This window comes from Leucoraja erinacea, chromosome 9, assembly GCF_028641065.1.
Source record: "Leucoraja erinacea ecotype New England chromosome 9, Leri_hhj_1, whole genome shotgun sequence".
Lineage (NCBI taxonomy): Eukaryota > Metazoa > Chordata > Chondrichthyes > Rajiformes > Rajidae > Leucoraja > Leucoraja erinaceus.
The window spans coordinates 17,479,672-17,501,806 of record NC_073385.1 but is presented as its reverse complement, the minus strand read 5'-3'; the positions used below and the strand labels follow the sequence as shown (position 1 = coordinate 17,501,806).

Below are 22,135 nucleotides of genomic sequence, written 5' to 3'. Positions count from 1 at the left end.
CAGTCATGCAGCTGCGGAGCTACTCACCATCACGGAGCTGGCCGAGTCCGGAGCGGTGGTGGCGCTCGGCTGCGACCCGACCCCCGGAGGCTTACCGCAGGTCTGGCAGACAGTATTATCGGGAGCCGCGGGTCCCTACTGGGAGACTGTTTTTCGGGGCTTCTGCAACGGCGACTTCTCTTGCTCGAGTCGCGGGGTCGAGGAGTACCTGGAGCGGGGCCTTACATCACTGCCCGGCACGGCTTCAACGGCTGCGGGACTTTGCTAGAGCCCGCCGGGGGCTCCAACAACAAGACCCGGAGCGTGGCCTTGCATCGCCCAGCGTGGCTTTAATGGCCGCGGGACAATTGCCATCGCCCGCCGGGGGCTTTGACTCTGACATCGGGAGGGGAATGGGGAGTGCAGGGGGAGAGATAAGTTTTTTTGCCTTCCATCACAGTGAGGAGGAGATGCGCTGTGATGGGTGTCTGTAAATTGTGTTGTGCCTTGGGTCTTTTTTTTCATGTGTGTATGACTGCAGAAACAACATTTCATTTGAGCCTCTATGAGGTTCAAGTGACAAATAAATTGTATTGTGTAAAAGGTGTGAGCTCATTGAAGTGTATAAAATTCTTGACACCATAGATGCTGAGAGTTTATTATTTCTGAATTATTGTAATCTTTAATTTTCTGTCTCGGTCCACTGTGCATATATGCAAGGAAGTTATTGATATTTTTGGGTGTTAAGCAATTATGGAGATGGACTTGACGAGTGTTTTGTCAAACTCGTGCTCTGTACCCCAAGGCCAACAAACCATTTTAACTGCTGTTCCTGTTCCCATATTGACCTGTTCTGAGCCCCCTCCATTGCCAGATTGAGGCCAAGTACAAACTGGAGGAATAGCACCTTGTTTTCTACTTGGGTAGTTTATAATCCAATGGTATGAACATTGAATTCTCCAATTTGGGGTAACTCCCAAATTACCCTACCCGAACTTGCACCTATTTCTCCCTCCCCCCCCCTTTTAATTTACATTCTTCCTAGCTTCACAATTCGCAATTCTTCAATCATTTTGTCTAACACCTGTCTTTTCATCTCCGGCGTTTGGACAATCATCTGCCTATCAAAAATCTGTTTCCTGCCCACTTTGTCATACCCCTCCTCTCTTCCACCCTATCAGTATGATGAATGGTTCTGACCCAAAAAACCACCTTGCATGACCAACGCTGAGTTACTCCAGCCCTTTATGTCTTTTCTTTTGTAAACCAGCATCTGCAGTTCATTGTTTCTGCATTTCTAATTATGGAGAGGGAGTTGAAAAAAATCTTTGGATCCTCAGTCATCATATTGAAAGGTAGAGCAGATGCAAGAGGGATGGTGGCATACTCTTATTTTTTAGTTCAGTTTAGAGATACAAAGCGGAAACAGACCCTTTGGCCCACCGAGTCTGCACCGACCAGCGATCCCAGCACATTAACACTATCTTACTAGGGACAATTTCCATTTTATACCAAACCAATTAACCTACAAACCTGTAGGTCTTTGGAGTGTGGGAGGAAAGCTAAGATCTTGGAGTAAACCCACGCAGGTCACGGGGAGAACGTGCAAAATGTTAATATACCAGGGCAGAAGATGATTAAATTAATAAAATCTATCTGAACATAAATCCTGAAACTCCATATCAAACGGCATATGGGAGTAACCAAATCAGCAGGATAGCAACAGTTCAAGAGGGTAATTTGCCACCAACATCTTGTTGTTAGGGATGACATAAATGCTGACCCTGCCAACAACATCCAGATCCTGTAAAATGAATAAAAAACATGGAATTACAGTTTGTGGGCATTTTAGCCTCTCTATTTGGACATTTCTATCACGTCTAATCTTACTGCTTTTTTTAATTGTGAAGTGTATTTGAGCTATATTCCATTCCACATTTCACTGGATTTGCATTAATTGCACCTGGTATTAAAACTGATATTGTAATTGTACTTAAGTTTATTCCCTTATGTAATTTTAACATTGGTTGTTGAGCAGTCTACATGTTTCACTACCATTTGCCTGTTATACTTGCCTACACACCTTTAGTTCTGTTGTCCAAGGCACCAAAGAGTAAAAGAAAAAAACATTTTATTCTCCCACATCTGCATGAACTTGCCTCTCTCCGTTTCATTCTCAATCCTATCATTAATCTACACCCTTGGACTAATTTAAAATGGCCAATTAACCTACTTACCCACACATTTTTGAGATGTGGGAGGCAATTGGTGCATTCCGAGGCGACTCTTTCCATCGCAGAGAGAACATGCAAGCATCAGAGGCGAGGATTGAAACCAGGTTGCTCAAGCTGTTTGGCAGCGGTAGCTCTACCACCTGTGCCAATGTGCTACCTTTGTAGATGAAAGCAATGGCAATTCATAATACCCGTATGCACAATTGACTTGTTGAAAGTAGATGATCAATGAAATGAGTTTCTCACAACAGAGTTTTGTTTCAAGCTTCACATCAATAAATTGGCTGGTTTCACTGCCTCATCTTTTTTATTTAATCTCCTGCTGTTGCAGCGGTGGGGATGTGTACTGTAAAACTACTAGTGCTGCTGATGTAACAAACGCCTCAATATAGCAATGTTACAAAATTTTGAGATTTAAAAAATCAAGTCTGTAATTTATCCCATCAGATAAAGCATAAAAAGAAGTTTAATTTGCCACCTAATTCACTTGCATATCTTCAGTATTAAAAATGTTATGGCCATTCTCATACTCGGAAATTAGCATCTTGTTCCCTATTGCTTTTCCATTGACTTAATTCAAAAGCTGTGATTCAGATTCAGATTCAACTTTACTTGTCATTGTCAGTGTACAGTACAGAGACAACGAAATGCATTTAGCATCTCCCTGGAAGAGCGACATAGCATATGATTTGAATAAATATTTACATTAGCATATATACAGACATAGTGTTTTTCCTGTGGGAGGAGACCGTTTTCACCACCCTCTGCAAGGCCTTCCGGTTGGAGACAGAGCAGTTGCCATACCATACTGTGATACAGTTGGCAAGGATGCTCTTGATGGTGCAGCGGTAGAAGTTCACCAGGATCTGAGGAGACAGATGGACCTTCTTCAGTCTCCTCAGGAAGAAGAGATGCTGGTGAGCCTTCTTGATCAGAGTTGAGGTATTGTGGGTCCAAGAGAGGTCATCGGAGATGTTAACACCCAGGAACCTGAAGCTAGAAACACGTTCCACCTCCGTCCCGTTAATGTGGATGGGGGTGTGCGTGCCGCCCCTGGACTTCCTTGGTCTTCTTGGAGTTAAGGGCCAGGTTGTTGACAGCGCACCATGCTGCTAAGTGCTGGACCTCCTCCCTGTAGGCCGACTCATTGTTGTTGCTGATGAGGCCAATCACTGTTGTATCATCTGCATACTGGATGGTGTTAGTACCATGTACAGGTGTGCAGTCATAGGTGAAGAGGGAGTAGAGGAGGGGGCTCAGCACACAGCCCTGTGGAACGCTGGTGTTCAGGGTGAGGGTTGAAGAGGTGTGCTTGTCTAACCTCACAGACTGGTCTGTTGGTTAGAAAGTCCAGTATCCAGTTGCAGAGGGAGGGATCGATGCCCAGGTTACCGAGTTTGGTGATCAGTTTAGATGGTATAATGGTGTTGAATGCTGAGCTGTAATTGATGAACAGCATTCTTACGTAAGTGTCTCTGTTGTCGAGGTGGGAGAGGGCGGAGTGAAGTGCCGTTGAGATAGCATCCTCCGTACTCCTGTTCTTGCGGTAGGCAAACTGATAGGGATCCAGTGTGGGGGTAGGCAGCTTTTGAGGTGTGCCAGGACCAGCCTCTCGATGCACTTGGTGATGATGGGGGTAAGTGCAACTGGGCGGAAGTCGTTGAGGCTTGCCGCAGTGGAGTGTTTTGGCACTGGCACGATGGAGGTGGTTTTAAGGCAAGTGGGGACAACTGCTTGGGCAAGTGACAGGTTGAAGATGTCAGCCCAGACGTCTGTCAGCTGCGCAGCACAGGCCCTGAGCACGCACCCGGGGATGCCGTCAGGGCCAGCAGCCTTACGTGCATTAGTCCTACTCAGTGCCACGTATACGTCGTAGGGAGTGAGTGTGAGAGGTTGGTGATCGGCAGGGAGCACAGCCTTGATGGCTGTCTCTAGATTGTCCCTGTCGAAGTGGCCATAGAAGTGATTAAGCTCCTCAAGGAAGGAGGCGTCGCTGGATGTGGGGGTGGTGTTGGAGGGTCTATAGTCTGTGATGGCCTGGATGCCTTGCCACATGCGTCGGAGGTCGGAGTTGTTATTGAAGTGCTCCTCAATCCTGAGCTTATGGCAGTGCTTGGCCTTCCTGATGCCCCTCTTCAGGTTAGCCCTGGATGAGCTGTAGGCTCGAGCATCGCCTGACCTGAAAGCGGTGTCCCGTGCTTTCAGCAGTAACCTGACCTCGCTGTTCATCCATGGCTTCTGATTCGGGAATATGGTCACCTGTTTGAGGGAGGTGACACTATTGATGGTGGAGTTTATAAAGTCCAGAATAGAGGATGTGTAGGAGCGAGAACAGTCAAAAGCCCATAACTTTTTAAAAATTAAGATAACTGAAAGAAATGGTCAGTTATTATAGATTGAAGCATTCCGAAACAAATATGAAACAATCTTACTTAGATGACTTGAAATTAAAGCATATAATTAGTTAGTTACCTAATTGTAGCTAATTACAAAATTCCAATTACTAGATCTAAACATCTATCAATTTCTTAAGAATAGATTAACATTTTTAAATAGCCTAAGTGTCCAAATAACATTCACACAAGAATTCACAATATAACATAATTTTTAAATCTCATTGTCATGGATTTATAGGCCAAATGGAAGGAATTTAGTATTTAATACCTGTAAATTAATGGCCATTTAAATCATCTTGCGAGTGGGTTTTTCTGGAACGCGATCATTTGGAACGTTGCGGTGAATTTAAACCCCATATCGGCAGGAAAAATACTGCCGGTTCGTATGGGGAAATAAATCACCGTTCCGCAACGTAAAATGTGAATTAAAGGCATCTTAAGGAGCACTTTTATACATAAAATAAACGGCTTTCATTTACCTGTCCCGTACCCCCCCCCCCCCCCCCCCCAAAAGCGCCAAAATTGTGCACACGGCCAATGGCAGAACTGCAGCGCCGCTGAAGATAAGTATTGTAACATACCTACTCAATAGACCTCATTTCCCAGGTTCAATTTAATCAAAGCCTTATTGTGTACCATTGACTTTAACAAATGACAACTTTTAAGTTTTATAGCTGTGTACTATAAACTGTAATCTCGATAACTTTAAAAGTCTCATCTTGCGTGTGTGTCTTTATATTTTCGCCAAAACGCTACGCGGTAATGATAAATATTTTACATATTCTGACTCACATTTTTCCCCTCTAAGCAGTGATCAGCATCACATAAGATTTGATGCTATATTTCACGACTTATTGGTGATTAAAGTTTAAAGAAAAGACAAAACTGCCTTTTAAGCTTCGACTGATGGCGTCACACTGAGGTGGGCGGGCACGATGGCTCGGGTCGGCGCCCGTTTCACACACAGAATATTCCACGAGCTTCGAGTAACGTCGGGGGAGGGCCGCATTTAAATTGACGTTCCGCTTTTTCCGACCCGGACTTCTACCTGCGACGACCCGGCTGGGTTTTACGCGGCCATCAAGGAGGCATCTAGATCGCGGCGGTGAAAGGGACATCGAGACTGTAGTGGTGAGGCATCGCGACGGTGGGGCCTCGTGGTGGGGGCCTGCGGAAAAATTATTTTTTTCCATTACAAATCACAAATTGTGGAGTGCAGAAGCAAATAAATAAATAAATGTTGGATCTTTATCCCAAACATTGTGGAGGGCACTGTATATGCTGTTCACCTCAATTCAAAAGATTTTTTTTGTTTTAGAGATACAGCGCGGAAACAGGCCATTCGATCCTCCGGGTCCACGCCAACCAGCAATCCCCGCACATTAACATTATTCTACACCTACTGGGGACAATTTTTACCTTTGCCAAGCCAATTAACCTACAAACCTGTACGTCTTTGGAGTGTGGGAGGAAACCCACGCAGGTCACAGAGAGAATGTACAAACTCCGTACAGACAGCCCCCGTAGTCAGGATCGAACCCTGGTCTCACGGCACTGCATTCATTGCAAGGCAGCAACTCTACCGCTTCGCCACTGTGACCGCCCACATTATATAATACTTTGAATAAAGAAGTTCCTTGTGAATCTGCATTTGATTTTTTTTTTGTGACCGTCTTATCAATTGATAGAAGAGGGGAAATAAAATCAATGCTTGTGCCATCTAAATTTTACATGCTAATCATATTCCTAGAAATCCTTTATCATTAAATCGGAAAAACTATTGATAATTTGAAGGACGACACTGATTCAATTTCATAACATTCATTATTCTGGAGAGTAAGAAATTCTGAAGCTCCCTACATATTTCTTTTCAAGAGAAAAGGAACCCACCCTGATTCTCCTTTCCAGATATATGGCACTCAGTGCTGGTATTATTTTAGTAAACCATCAGTCTATCTTTGAAAACTTCCACACTGCAAGCCAAAGTGAATAATTTTAAGTTGAAACTACATTTAAAAAGGGAACTGATTACTTTTCTTTTGAAACTGTCATGAGGAGATATAGTAAATGCACAATACAAGTCACTATTCATAGCACATTGAGCCTGCAGTCTCCTGCTCTATATTTAAAAAAAAATCATTCTGCTGGCCCTGGAATTTTGTGGACATCAGAGGAGCATTACTATAAAGGGTTAGGGCAAACGTAGATAGTCATCTTTGTTGGAATGGGTGGGCTAAGGTGCCTGTTTCCTTTAATAGTAAGATTAAACGAGTACTTACCAGTACGAAGTTTGATCTGTATTTTATGAGGAGTTACGATGAGGGATTACGTGAAGAACCCACCCAGCGCGCAGGCGCGGCATACTTCCAAGCAGCGGTGTGGAATCACAGATAGACACTAGTTGAAGTAAAGATAGTGAAGACCAACGAGACATTAGTCCGAATTTGATCTATATAATGAGGGTGGGAGCGGAGGGCACGTAATCCCTCATCGTAACTCCTCATAAAATACAGATCAAACTTCGTACTGGTAAGTACTCGTTTAATCTTACTATTTTACTTCGGAGTCACGTGAGTGACTACGTGAAGACTTCAAAGGTCTGTGATTTCAAACCGTGTAACAGTTATATCACTCACTGCCGAAAGATCATCGAGGGAGGAAGTGGTAGCTAGAGACCAACAAGTTTGTTTAGTTATAAAAGAAATATTTATTAACTATAACAAAAAACAAAATAGCTCCCATGGGCTTTAAATCATAACTTTGCGGTTTTTAAAACGGTATCCGCAAAGACGTCCTGTTCCATCAGCGGTTTGTTGTAAAATCGTTGGAATGTCGATTCCCTTGACCATCCCGCTGCTCTGAGGATGTGGTCGAGGGGAACCTGCATCCTATCCGCCGCTGAGGTGGACGCTGCCCTGGTTGAATGGGATTTAAAAACATTTGTGTTAATCCCTGCCATGCTGAGGACCTGTTTCAACCATCTGGATAATGTTTGGCTGGTTACCCGTCCAAAAGGCTTTCTGTGGCTAACCCATAAGGCTTTCTCTCTCCCTCTTAGCGTTTGGGTTGTGTCTAGATAATGATGAAGGTGGGTCACCACACACAGCCTAGGTTCTGGAGGGTAAGCCCGGAAGATCAACGGGGAGTTTGATGTACCTGGTCTACTTTGTTTTACCAACCCCGGCATGGTGAAAGTAATGGTATCTGGGGTGGTCACCATGTAGTTCAGATTTAGCTGATGGAGCGACTGAACCCTTTGAGCTGAGACAAGCGCCATGAGCATGAGGGTTTTGTAAGTGGCCTGTTCCAGGCTCAGGGATCCCACCGGAGGCCAACCTCGAAGGTGTGTGAGAACTACACTCACATCCCACATGTGAGTGTATCTAGGTGTAGGGGGTTTGGTATTAAAGATCCCCTTAAGGAGTCTGATGACTAGAGGGTGGGATCCCACACTATGCTGTTCTATCGGCATGAGGTATGCGGACAGTGCGCTCCGAGCCGTATTGATGGCACTGTAGCTCATCTTGAGATCATGGTGCAGGTGGGCCAGGAACTCCAGCACATCCGAGATCGAAGTCGTCTTGTAGGATGTCCCTGCGTCCAGACAGTACTGTTCCCATTTCCTGATGAAGGTCAGGTACTGTTTCTTGGTGGAAACTCGCAGGGATGCCGACATGGTGGTGATTGTTCTGTCTGATAACCCCAATCCCCGGTAAGGCCTGTTCAAAATCTGGAAACCAGGAGTTTCAATTTTTGGTGGCACGGATGGCTAATGCCAGTTACCGGGTGAGTCAATAATTGGGGGTGGTGTTGAAGGACCATTGGTGTCTCTACCACCATGTCGTGGAACATTGGGAACCATGGTTGGGTAGGCCAGTCGGGCACGACCAGAATGCCAGAGGCTGAGTCTGCCTGAATTTTCTGGAGTACCCGACTGATGAGGCAGAAGGGAGGGAAAGCATAGAAAAAGAAATTTCCCCAGTCCAGCGTGAAGGCATCTACCGCTGCTGCCTCTGGGTCTGGTTCCCAAGCCACATACATGGGTAGTTGGTGATTTAACCTAGACGCAAACAAATCTATATCTGGCGTACCATATTGCTTGATAATTTTAGCAAATAATTTTGGGTCCAACATCCATTCGATGTTGTCGTTGAATTTTCGTGACCTGGTGTCCGCCACTAAATTTAGCGTGCCTGGTAAATAGGCAGCTGATAGCCAAATATGTCTCTCGACACACCATTGCCAGATTATAGCAGTTAATTTGTCGCATGATACTGATTTAATGCCACCCATGTGCTGGATATAAGATACTGCCGTAGTGTTGTCGATCATAATTCTAACATGCACGTGCCGCATACCAGATGCATATGCTTTTAGCCCATAAAAGGCGGCGAGCATTTCCAAAAAGTTAATGCCCAGTGATTGTAGTAGCGATGCCTCTGAGTTAGTCCATCTGCCACCTGTGCTGTCTATGGAGTTAGTAGCTCCCCAGCCTAAAGCACTGGCATCCGTTGCAATGGTTATGTTAGGATTGGTTACGGTGATAGGACTGTGACTGTGCCAAATATTGTCAACCCACCACTGAAGTTCTGATTTGGCTTCAGCGGGTAAATCCATTTTGCGATCATAATGCCCCCTATGAAGGCGTAATGCATGAGTCCTTGCTCTTTGTAGATTTTGATAATGCAAGGGCCCATGTTGGGCAGCCGGAAATGCTGCTACTATAGAGCCAATAACTCTGGCTACATGCCGTATTCTAGGTTGCGGTGTAGCAATTAAATGGCTACAAGCTTCAATGAGTGAAACTTTTGTTTCTGGGCAGAGTGACAGTCATGTGAATCGTGTCAATAGTGAAGCCTAAGTAATCCATGTTAGTAGTAGGCTCCAATATTGATTTATCTGGGTGAAGGATAAAACCCAAAGTTTCAAGGAGTTGTTTAGTGGCTAACACTCCTGCGACAGCTTGTTCCCGTGTTCTTCCTAATATGAGAACATCGTCCAGATAGGCCACTACTAAATGTTTTAGTTCTCTCAATTTCTTCATGGCCACTTTAAGAATTTTCGTAAATAGTCTGGGAGCTGTCGTTAAACCATTGGGCAAAGCTCGGTACTGCCATAGCTGGCCCCTCCAGATAAATTTCAGATATTTAAAGTAATCTTTATGAATGGGTACCAAATAGTAAGCATCTTTGATATCTATGCTTGCCATGTAGTATCCCTTGGAGATCAGTTGTCTGGCAGTGACAAATGTCTCCATTTTGAAATGTTGATACTCAACAGACTGATTGAGTGATGTCAGATCAATAATAATGCGACATCCACCATCTTTTTTGGTTTTGAGAAAAATATTTGATACAAATTCTTGCGGCTCGTGTGTGGTCATTTCTATGATGCCTTTAGCCACGAGCCGATCAAGTTCAGCTTGTCCTTCTACCTTCTCAACTGCCGAGGGAAGGAACACCCTTTGGGGCATGTGCTGAACTGGCGGTTCTACGCCTGGTTTGAACTCAATCTTGTATCCACTAATACTGTTGAGTATAAACTGATTGTTAGTAAGGGAGCACCAAACATGCTTGAAGAACCTCAAACGTCCCCCTGTTAATACTACACCCTTTGTCTGTGTATGTTGACAGGAACCAGACCCACCTACCTCCATGTTCACTTGTGGGGTCGTTTCCGGTGGGTCTGGCCCAAGGTTGTCCGTGTTGGTGCTGCGGTGGGGCGGCGCATCTTCCCACGGCTCCGCCCTGGGCCCCGCTCTAAAAAAGAGCACTGGGGGTAGTGGGAGGCGGTCACCAGGCTTTCACCAGCTCGGTATCTGCTGGTGGCTGCCGAGGCGTGCGGCCAACTGGGTGTCTTCGCCCTGCTCGGTCCTGGCCCTGCCCTCATGAGGCCTACTGGTTTTGCCGCCTCTTCCAACTCCTTGAGCCTTTTGGCCAGATCCGCACCAAATAGCAGCGCCTGTCGTTCGGGCGCTGGAGCCTTACAGAGGCCGGCATATGTTGGGTTGAGGGCAGGCCTGATGTTGTCCCACCGTAGATTGTTTAGCTCATACGTGGTGCTGCACATCAGTGCGAGGGCATCCTGCTGGGGTATGGTCAGGTCTTCATCCCCAACGGACCGAGCAAAGGCGGTGACGGCTGCTGAGTGGAGCTTCAGGACTCGCTGCATTTTGACCTCCTGAGCCCTGATTTGCTGCCCCAGCTGGTTCCAGATCTGCCCATTTACCGTCTTGACCCTCAGCGCCTCGCAATTTTCGGGCGCGATGTAGTTGTCAAGGGCCTGCTGGACAGCCTTGTCCTGCAGCGGGTTGTTGGACAGCCTGTTTATAGTTGCCGCCATTCTGGGTGGCAACACCATCCCAGTTGTTGGTGGTGCCGCATATCGGCCCACTACACCCAGTAGCTCTTCTTCCGGCACGCCCGGCATGCTGACGATATCCTCCGCCTGCCCTTGGGATAGGCCAGCCCAGTCCTGGCCTCCCTTACTGCCCTCGAACATAGAGGGTACAGAAGGGTGTGGAGAGGAGGAGGCCAAAGCCCGTCCTCCTGGGAGATGCCGCATCTCCTCATTAATCATACGCTCGAGGAGCTGCCTCATGCAGCTTATCCGAGCGTCTCCCCTTTTCGGTGGGGGAGAGTGTTCCCGTTCCTCCGATTCATCGGAGGACACCGGCCGGTCGGTTTTCTGTGTCGCCTTCCTCCCTGTGCGGGGCGTTGAGATCTGCAGCACTGGGGGCGGCTCGGTGTCGGGTGAGCGGGAGCGTTGAAAAAGCTCCTCCGCTGCGAGAGGCTGCCGTCCCGCTATGGACCCGTCCTCGGGTGGAGTAGGGCAGGCAGTCCTCCTGGCTGGTCGCTTGCGAGAGGCCATTATTCTCTCTAGCGCGACTCTGTAACAAAAAAGGCACTTACCTGAGGTCTCGTCTTTATGCTGCAGCTGGAGAGCCTGGCTCCAGCTGCTGCCGCTGTTGCACTGCTGACGTAATGCCGCGCCTGCGCGCTGGGTGGGTTCTTCACGTAGTCACTCACGTGACTCCGAAGTAAAATTAGTCAATGGCCCTATTACTGCATAATCTGATCAACTGGGACCAGAAGAAGGCCTTGAGAGAATATGACACAAGTATACGATGAATATGTTCTAAATAGGCTTTGGGAGGGAATCCGTGATCAGATACAACTACTCCATATAAACATTAGTAGTATAGCCCAAATTAATGGGTAGGAAACAAACACATTTCCGATCAGTTCTGTAGTTAAAACAGGCCTCCCTCTCTCCTCTTGTTTGTATTAAGACTTTTTCCAAATCCATCAGGGTGCACAAGGGCAGAAGAGTGGTGAACATCCCAGACACTCATGTCGAATCTTCTGCTTAGACTTAATCGTGTGCAGGTTAATCAATGTCTGAGGGCCAGAATTATTCATTGTAAAACCAAAGCGATATTCTCTGGCTCCTATCTAGCTGATCCTTTGTTCCCTCTCACCACCAGGACTGATTGCATGGCCGCGCTGGGAATCTGTTTCAGGGCATGCAGCAAAGAGCCACATTGAAACTGAAGTTGTGAATGTGTGAGCTTTGTCTACTCTTAGTGAAGAAAGAACCAGGTCCTAACTCATAAGGTGTCCTTGGTGTTGCTGTACGTGACATCAATGTGGTTGATACCCCATCCTGCGTTGTAGCAGTCAGCCGCCAACTTCCATTTTTATCTGGAGATCCAAAAATGGATTTTGTTCAAAGGGAAGTAATGTACAGATCCTCGGAGAAATGGGGTGGAAACAGACACAAGCGCTTCTCAAACGAGCGCCAAGATTTCATTTAACTAGTCATGCAAAGCGTGATCTCCAGTCACGCTGCACTCGAAGTGGCTGCAGCTTGGATGTAATGGCCCTCCACTTCCTTGTGGACTATGTGTTTTTCCAGAAAGGACTAGGAAGGGATGCAATATATATTATCCCAAGCGGCAGCTCCCAGGGCATGTGCTGAGAAAAACCGTGGCATATTGCTGGAAGAGCATCAGCTCGATAAAGTAACACCATGGTCTTCTGGAAATTTGTTGGTCTGTTAGTGCAAGGATCTAGCCGCAAAAAATGTTGCATGTAGTACATTCTAAGGTGCTGAGTGGCACAATGAAACTTAATTTCACTGTAGACATTGCAAAGGCTCAGTGGGATAAGACCAGAGTCTAGGGTCCTGTGTCGCAGCCTACTTAGAAGCTTCACTGATGTAATGTTTGCAGATGAAACATTAATGATATTGATGTATTGAATTGAGTGATAGAATGAATGAAGATAATGACATGTCTTGATAACATTGCTGCATATTTTATGAGTAAATCATTTTTGGAAATAGCTTATTACAAGTTAACCTCGTGGACATTTAACTTGTGGAATGTTTGGGGATGTGCCAGTGTCATGTTGATGATTTGTAAATATTGCAAGTGAATGTAAGCATGTGCTTGGTGCCATGAATATAACTATTTTATTAATAAAGTAGGTTTCACGGGGGAAAAAAAGTTACATGGAAAAGAGCTGAGAGGCAGAATTAATTGGCTATTTCAAAGCGTGAGGACGAAATAGTCTCCATCTGCCGTCTCATTCAATAATTTTATAACTATTAATTTTAACGTAGTGTGGTATTAATTATAACATTGTGGAAGCGGGAATATTTTTAGTGATTTAATGTACTGTGACAAAGATCTTGCTTTCCAATTCTTTCAGCTGTGCTTATGAAATTTGAAAACTAATATCCATCCACCAGTTATTTTAATATTCTATCATCCGTGAAAGTGCCCTTTGAATTGATTTTACACAACTTTCTAGCATTGATTGTGATTGAATATGCCCAACTATGTCCATCCGTTCAATCCAGCATTACTTCAGATGTTGATTACTTTTTGTAGTTATGGAGAGAAGCAGGTTATTGAGTAAACTTAAAGGGCCTGTCCCACTTAGGCGATTTTTTTCGGCGACTGCCGGCGACAATCACAGTCGTAGCAGGTTGCCCAAAAACTGACAATGGGACTCCTCCCCCACTACAACAATGTCTACGACAACCTACCACTTAATCGATGTCAAGCTACGATAACCGGCAATCCAATTATTTGTGACTTCGGCCGTCCACCTATGATGACACATATGATAACCTACGACCACACAGGCGACAACCTACAACAACCGAAGTCAGCCTACGTCCACCCGTGACAAGGCGACTCGAGGAGATAACTCACGGCCATACAGGCGTCATCCCGCGACCATGAGGCGACAGCTTAGCCGCCTGCAGTTGCCAAAAAAATCGCCAAAGTGGGACAAGCGTTTAAGGGGTTTCTCTCTCCTTTCCCAGGGTCTGGCCTGAACTGATATTTCTCTGAGAGTCCTCTCCCAGTACTGAGCCTGCAGATTCTCAGCCATTTATGTACACTGCCCTTATGGATGAGGTTTTGGGAGGCGGGTGGGGTGGATTGGCAGGATCGGGTTGCAAACTGTTCTCGGGAATGAAACTATGCTGTAACTTGGGGAGGATCTGTAATTGTGCTCATGCACGTGGCTCTATTTAACAACTGGGCTTGGACTTGACAGCCCAGATCCATATTTATGAACTGGTATTGTAAAGCTGTTAAATCATTATCTTGAGCAGCAATTCTGGCAGTTTATCCACCTAGCCCCAGTATCATCCTACTTCTGCCTCTGCTTAGCAGAAACTCGTGTCACAACACAGGGAGGCCAGAATCTATATTTCATAAGTGAGAATGGAAAAGTATATTTATATTTCTGTATGTACATGTGTTTATCTAGCTGAATATGACAATGAATCACGCTGAACATTATGCTAAACATCTCCCACTTAAATTGACAACAAAGCAATTAGTTCCTAAATGCACAAGAGTGCACTTTTTGATCTTTATCTTTGAACTTCATAAACCTGTTGGGTGGATATTATTTGGCCACAATATATTTGATGAACAGCAGGGCCACTGGTTCTCGTCATATTTCAATGACATCCTATACTAAAAAGAAATATGGTTACAAAAGTAGAAAATACTGGACATACAGAGCAATCAGCGTCTCTAGAACGAGAATGAATATTTCAGGTAGATCGCCTTTCATCAGAATTGAGAAGATATAGAGTGGCAGACAAAGGATAGGCGGAAAGCAGGAAGGATGATGTGCAGATTTCTTTGTTCCTATTTCTGGCACATATAGTACTTGTTCGATTTCTGGCACATATTGTACTTTGCTTGCAGAATTGATGTGGTTGGTTATTACTTTGATGCTTGTGGGATCTTTTATCGGTATATATTTGCTGCTACAAATCCCATAGTAAAATGAAGACTAGATTGAAAAAAATACTAAGTTAGCTGGAAAATGTATTGGGACATGCACAGGTTTAACATTTTCTAAATGGAGAGAGAATCCAGAAATCGGAGATGCAAAGGGACTTGGGAGTGCTGGTGCAGGACTCCCAAAAAGTAAATTTGCATGTTGAGTTGGTAGTAAGGAAGGCAAATTCAATACTAGCATTTATATCAAGAGGACAGGAATACAAAAACAGATTTAATGCTGAGGTTCTATGAGGCACTGGTCAGGCTACATTTGGAGTACTGTGAGCAAATTTGGGCCCCATATCTGAGGAGGGATGTGCTGGCTCTGGAGCGGGTCCCGAGGAGGTTTACAAGAATGATTCCAGGAATGAGTGGGTTTGCATATGATGAGCGTTTGACAGCACTGGGTCTCTACTGGCTAGATTTTGAAGGTTGAGGGGGGTATCTCGTTGAAACTTGCAGAATAATGAAAAACATAGAGTGGATAGACACAAATAGCTGGAGTAACTCAGCGGGACATATAGCATCTCTGGAGAGAAGGAATGGGTGACGTTTCGTGTCGAGTCTGAAAAAGGGTCTCCACCCTGAAACGTCACCCATTCCTTCTCTCCAGCGATGCTGCCTGTCCCGCTGAGTTACTCCTGAGTTGTCCAGCATTTTGTGTCTATCTTCAGTTTAAACCAACATCTGCAGTTCATTCCTATACATAGAGTGGATGTGGAAAGGATGTTTCCACTGGTGGGAGAGTCCAGGACCAGAGGTCATGAATCAAAGGGCGCTCTTTTAAAAAGGTGAGGAGGAACTTCTTTAGTTAGTGGGTAGCTAATCTGTGAAACTAGCTTAGTGGTTTGCTAATGAACCAATCTTCCCACTATGAAAATAATATTACAGGTGCACAACCTTTTATCCGAAGTTCCAAATAACGAAAAGCTCCGAATAGCGGACATTTTTTCGGTCCTTGAAGACGTTCATCGAGGGCGGCCCGCAGAGGTGACAGCGGAACCTCCGGTCGGTCCTCGAAGAAAGGGGAACTAAATCCCCATTCATAAAAGAGAAGGTGAGGGTATATTGCGCGGGAGGGTTAATAATTGACAATCTGCTGCTGCCTGCCCGCTGAGTTAAAAAGTTCCCACGGTAGACTCACAATACACGTGTATCGTGAGTCTTGCGTGGGAACTTTTTAAAGTCAGCGGGCAGGCAGCAGCAGATTGTCGCTCCCTTCAGTTTCACCCCACCCACACCGCTCTGCTTCCCAGCCATGTGTGTGACCCCTTCCCTCCCCTCCCCTCTCCAGCTCCCCGCCCATTGCACCGGTGTGGGGGCTTTGCACTGTCTTCACGTCAGCGATGACAGCAGGTCAGTGCCAGTCACCGGAGACGTCAGGACCAACGGGACACCGACCCCCAGGCCCACTGCAAGCACGGAGATCCCAGAGACCCACAGCCAGCAGCAGCCCAGCCCCGTTCCAACTCCAGAGGAACACGAAGCTGAAGGTGTGCAAGGTACGTCTTGGTCTTAGGATTGCGGATGAGGCGACGCAGCTCGGGCTGTGACGTCTCCGGCCACCCCCCTGTACAGGAGCTGAGACTGGGAACTGTGGGGTTGTTTGCAGTTGCAGAGGGAGGGGGCAAGGGCGGTACAGTTCCCAGTCTCAGCTCCAGTCCAGGGGGGTGGCCAGAGACGTCAGGACCAACTGGACACCGACTGCAAGCACGGAGATCCCAGAGACTCACAGCCAGCAGCAACTCTAGCCCAGTCCCGCTCCAACTCCAGAAGAACCCGGGTTGCGGATGAGGGGGCGCAGCTCGGGCTGTGGGCGAACTGCCACTTGTCGCTGTAGCGGCGCATCAGGGAGCGGGTTCCTGTTGGTCCTGATGTCTCCGGCCACCCCCCTGGGCAGGAGCTGAGAGATGTCAGGACCACCAGAAGCCGCTCCCCGATGGGCCGCTACGGCGACTTGGCAGTTCGCCCACAGCCCGAGCTGCGCCCCCTCATCGGGACACCGATCCCCAGGCCCACTGCAAGCACGGAGATCCCAGATCAGCAACTCCAGCCCAGCCCCGCTCCAACTCCAGAGGAACATGCAGAAGCTGATGGTGTGCAAGGTACGTCTTGTTCTTGGGGTGGCGCAGCTCAGGCTGTGGGCGAACTGCCACTTGTCGCCGTAGCGGCCCATCAGGGAGCGGATTCCTCTGGAGTTGGAGGGACAGGGAGACACAGCGGCTTTTGAGAATGGTGGGCAATCACTTCCAAAGTTCTGCCCACACAGTCAGTACAACTCTCCTACACTTGTCTCCTGCACCAAGATCATCTCGCAGTGAATTATCCCAGCCTAACCCTCCCTATTCTCTCCTATTCTGCAAGAAAAAACTACATTGAAGACTCAAACTAGCGATCGAGTAAATGCCGGGATCTAGGCGCAAACTCGCGATCTTGCGGATATGAGCCGAGCACTCTACCACTGAGCCAGCCGTTAAAATCTACGCTAAAAATCTTCCATTCCGAAAGCCGAAAAATTCTGAATTACGAAAAGTGTCTGGTCCCAAGACTTTCAGATAAAAGGTTGTGCACCTGTAATAGCTTGGATCTATGGGTGTACACAAATATAAATCATTCAGATTTCCAATTTGCTTCTCCTAGATGTTAAACCAATTTTGACAGCTTGCATGTTCCTTTGCGAGCAGTCTGGGAGACTAGATCTCCAAATAAGCAGAGAGAACCAGAATATCAAGGTCCACAGATTAGCCAAAGTACTCTCCTGATTATTTGTACCTACCTATCCTGGTGCTTATTATGTTTGTACTTCAGTGGTAAACTTAAATCTATGGATCTAAAACATGAATATACATAGTGAGTCAATCAACAAACCCCAAGCAAAAGGAGGGAACAAAGTAATTTGATTTAAAACCATATAAATAGTTATAGTATTAATGCAATTGAATGTCTAACAATGCAGTAGAGGTGGAAATTCTTAAGTCAACATGTTGTTATTGAAGTAGTTTAAATGTGGTATTAGGATGCATCTTCCTGTTCTTTTAAATGATAAGAGACTAAATCTAAGTAAAGTAATGACTGTGTCAGGGGAGTAGGGGAATTGAGGACCAGAGGACATGGATTCACGGTGAAGGGGAAAAGATTTAATAGGAATCCGAGGGGTAACATTTTCATACAAAGGGTGGTGGGTGTGTAAAAGTTCACTTAAAAAGAAAGTACAAATTCTTAAGACCATACAAAGCTTTAATTTAACGTCTGATGGGTGTGGACCTAGAGACCCAGAGGCAACAGTTTTACGTCTGAATACTCCAGCAGCACTCACAAAGAAATACCAGAAAACCGGGGTTACTATACCTACAGACATAATACCAACTGCATGAGGTAATGTACCAGAAACCATCAGCCACCTCCAAATATGGAGTTGTTTTTCACTCTTTGCGAAAAGCCAATCATCCCAATGGTATCCTCTGGCCCCTTCTTATCTGATTAACCTCTTCAACTTACATTTAAAAAACTTGTAAGAGATCTGTGAACTATTCAACTTACGTAAGAAAAAAACCTTGTCATGATGATTTTGGCCAAATCCCATCATGCAATACAATTGGCTTTTTACAACAGGAAAGCTGTATGAAACAGGAAAAATATGACAACAATTGATTAATAACTAACTCTTTCAGGTGTATGGAACAAGCTGCAGAGGAGGTAGTTGAGGCTGGGGCTATCCCAACATTTAAGAAACAGTTAGACAGGTACATGGATAGGACAGATTTGGAGGGATATGGACCAAGCGCAGGCATGTTGGGCCAAAGGACCTGTTCCCACACTATCACTATTAATTGACCAGCAAATTCAGGAAATGTAGAGGTATGATAAGATGCATATCTTCAGGTGGATTTATGCCACTTTGTTTTTGCAATCAAACTCTTCTGATCACAAAGATCAAACAAACTCTACACTGGCAGCAGTACTGGGTTGCTGAGTTGGACTGAGTTGCTAGCTCTACACACTGTACCACCTCAACTTTAGGTACTTGCAGGTGAGAATACCCCTAGATACCTTATGTTCTCAGTGGCAGGTTTGACAAGTGATGTTGAAGAGTCCTTGATGAGTTTATTCAATATATTTTGCAGATGGCACTCACTACAGTCAAAATGTGTCAGTGATAGAGGGAATGAATGTTTATTATAGTGGAAGGTGTGTCATTCAAATTGCCTACTTTTTCCTGGATGGTACCTCTGGGAATGCAACAGGATACCTTCTTTCTGCCTGTCTTGTGGCAACCGCTTATGTGTTTTTTTAAATTTAGGTTTCTGGTCATTGATGGTCAGGATAATTGATACTCCTTTCTTTCTCTCCACTTGTTCATTTCAGGCAGTCAAGATGCACTGTACTTTCTGTTGTTCATCATGGTTTAAGATCTTGTGATTAGCTTACCCACCCAGTAAAGTATATTTAACTATTAAGCTCCACTCCAACAAATTTTGTTATCCAAACTTTTGATGGAAATGTTGAAAACATTTTTTGTTCTTAAGCTGATTACCAAAAAATATTTTGTTGAATCAGTTGAAAATAATTAAATTGCCTATAAGTAAATCTGCAATTTATTAAAGTCACCTTTTTTTTCTTTTCTTTTTTTTAAGATCTCCCATTCAATATGAATAGCTCTAATGCCTCCCCTCAACTGGTTATTATATGAACCTTTACAGCAAGGGTTCCCAACCTGGGGTAAATTTACACCCAGGGGGTAAATCTCGTCTACCCAGGGGGTAAATTTGTTGATTCTGGATTTGTACATATTTTTTCTCATTGACTCTGGTATACTCTGTTCATCATTAGTTGTTCATAAATAAGTGAAATAACATTGTTATGTGCTATTAAAGTTGCCAGGGGTAAACGGGACGAAAAAGGTTGGGAACCCCTGCTTTACAGTGAGTGCTTTGAAGCTCTTTTTCCATAAAGGTTCTTACAGGCAGATCAGTCCTATTTTTATCTGACAGTAACGGTCAGGTTCACTAAACATGCTAAGTGTTCAGTTTAAGCTATTTCTGCTTGGCTACCCATTGGATTGTTAAGTTTGAGAACTAGCCAATGTAATTTATGAATCTATGAGAATGATTTTCTCCACACACACACACACACACACACACACACACACACACACACACACACACACACACACACACACACACACACACACACACACACACACACACACACACACACACACACACACACACACACACACACACACACACACCTTCCTTCTCCAGCCCGTTATGCAGGCGGGGGACAGGGCAAGCGGGGGGAGCGCTGTCTGAGTGAAATTTACCCGGTGCAAAGCCAATGTGAAACAGACACACACCGCGATGAACAGGAAGGTTGGTGCTGTCATTAAGATGGTGAAAGCACAGTATACGGGAAGAGTCACGTAAGTCCTTTAAAAGGGGAGGGGGGGGGGGAGATGGGGGGGGGGGGGGGGGGGGGAGAGGGAGAAGGAGTGGAGACCTTACCGGTCGGTTATCCTTGGTTCAGAAAACTACTGCTTACGTTTTTTCCCCCAATGAGCCAATGAAACTCAACGGTCAGCACGGCTACAACCCACGAGAACCTTCGACCTCCTGGCAACCCATTAGGACCTCCTGGCGACCCACCTAAGGCACGTGAATTCTCGCTACTCTCCATGGCAGCTCATTCTGGTGAAAAATTGTTGAAAAATTCGCGGCGACCATAATGAGACGGTGACTAGTTCCCAGAATTCAGGAACTCCTCAAAACCATTAAGGCGACTCCCCGGCAATCACCCGCAAACATGTGGTGACCGCATAGTCGCCGGCAGTCAGCTAAAAATTTGCCTAAGTGGGACTGGTTCATTATAACAAGTTTGGGCCTCAAAGAATGCAGGCCAAAGATTGTTAGTATGTTGATGACACCAGCTATGTTAGAAATTGAATATATTCCAGTGACCAGTGATTATGTAAGTGAAGAATGTACTATATTGTATTGTATTCATTCAAATTTATTGTCATTGTCTCAATTAGAGACAACAAAATGAATTTCCCTTTACAGTCAGTATCATAAAAATAAATAAATAATAAATATGAAAACATATTAAAAAAAAATAAAATAGAAATTTAAAAAAAAAGCACAAACACAGAAAGTCCACGACACAACACAACACAGTGGCACCAAGGTGAGGAAGGCACCATAGCCCAGCCAGCCTCCCCTCCGATCTTCCCAGATGTTCATCCGTGTTACTGAAAATTCTGAGAATTTTGTATATGTTATAAATCACCTTGTGCTTCTGAATCTTGCAAGAATATTTTAGTGATGTGAGACTATTGGAATATTTATGGGATAAAATCCAGTTGGATTTTAATCATATTTTGGCACAACTCGGGAGAGGGGCCTATTTTTAACAAGTGGTGATGATTTTTGTAGTGTTTTGCTGCAGCAGACTATAGGTATGGAAGGTTTGTGTTTGGAGTCAGAGAGCCATGCATCATGGAAATGGGCTCCTTGGCCCAACTTCTCCATTCCGCCCAAGATGCTCGCCAACGTTGGTCCCATTTGCCACCAAAACAAAACACAAAGTGCTGGAGTAACTCAGTGGGTCTGGCAGCTTCTCTGGAGAATATGGATAGTGACGTTTTAGGTCTTTGGATCAGGACCTTTCGGCAGAGTTATTCCTTCACTGCTTTTTGTTTTATAAACCAGCATTTACGTTTCTAGGTGGCCCCATTTGTTCGGACCATGTCCTGCTATATACTGTACCCGTCCAAGTGTTTTTTAAATGCTGTTATTGTACCCTCCTCAACTACCTCCTTGGGCAGCTCGTTCCATGTACCCACCACCATCTGAGCTAGTCTGTGGACTGTCAGAGGATCTCAGTTATTTAAAAAATGATTGTGTGAAAGTCCATTTTCATATATTGATTTGTGGCTAACCTGTTGTATTATTTTTACAGCTAATTTAACAGGCCATGCAGAAAAAGTTGGGATTGAAAACTTTGAACTATTAAAGGTCCTTGGAACTGGAGGTAAGTGAATAATTTAAACTTCATCAACTTTATACAGCAGAGATTAACTTTGTTGCAGAGAGTTTTGAAGTATTTTACTTGCGTTTATTCAAACAAAAACAGTCGTGTGGGAACAAAATGGGAATGCAAGAAACTCCAAACTGATCAGTGGTTTTAAGGTAAAATGCTAAATAAAAAGAACT

The 22,135-nt window shown here is 45.1% G+C and overlaps 1 protein-coding gene across 1 annotated transcript in view; it reads left to right on the top strand.

Moving 5' to 3' along the window:
- rps6ka5 (ribosomal protein S6 kinase, polypeptide 5) overlaps positions 1–22,135 on the top strand; it is a 177,949-nt gene that overhangs the window by 32,444 nt on the left and 123,370 nt on the right. The window contains exon 2 of the mRNA XM_055640220.1: positions 21,882–21,953. Within this exon, the coding sequence (XP_055496195.1) occupies positions 21,882–21,953 (72 nt within the window). The remainder of the gene's footprint in view (positions 1–21,881; positions 21,954–22,135) is intronic.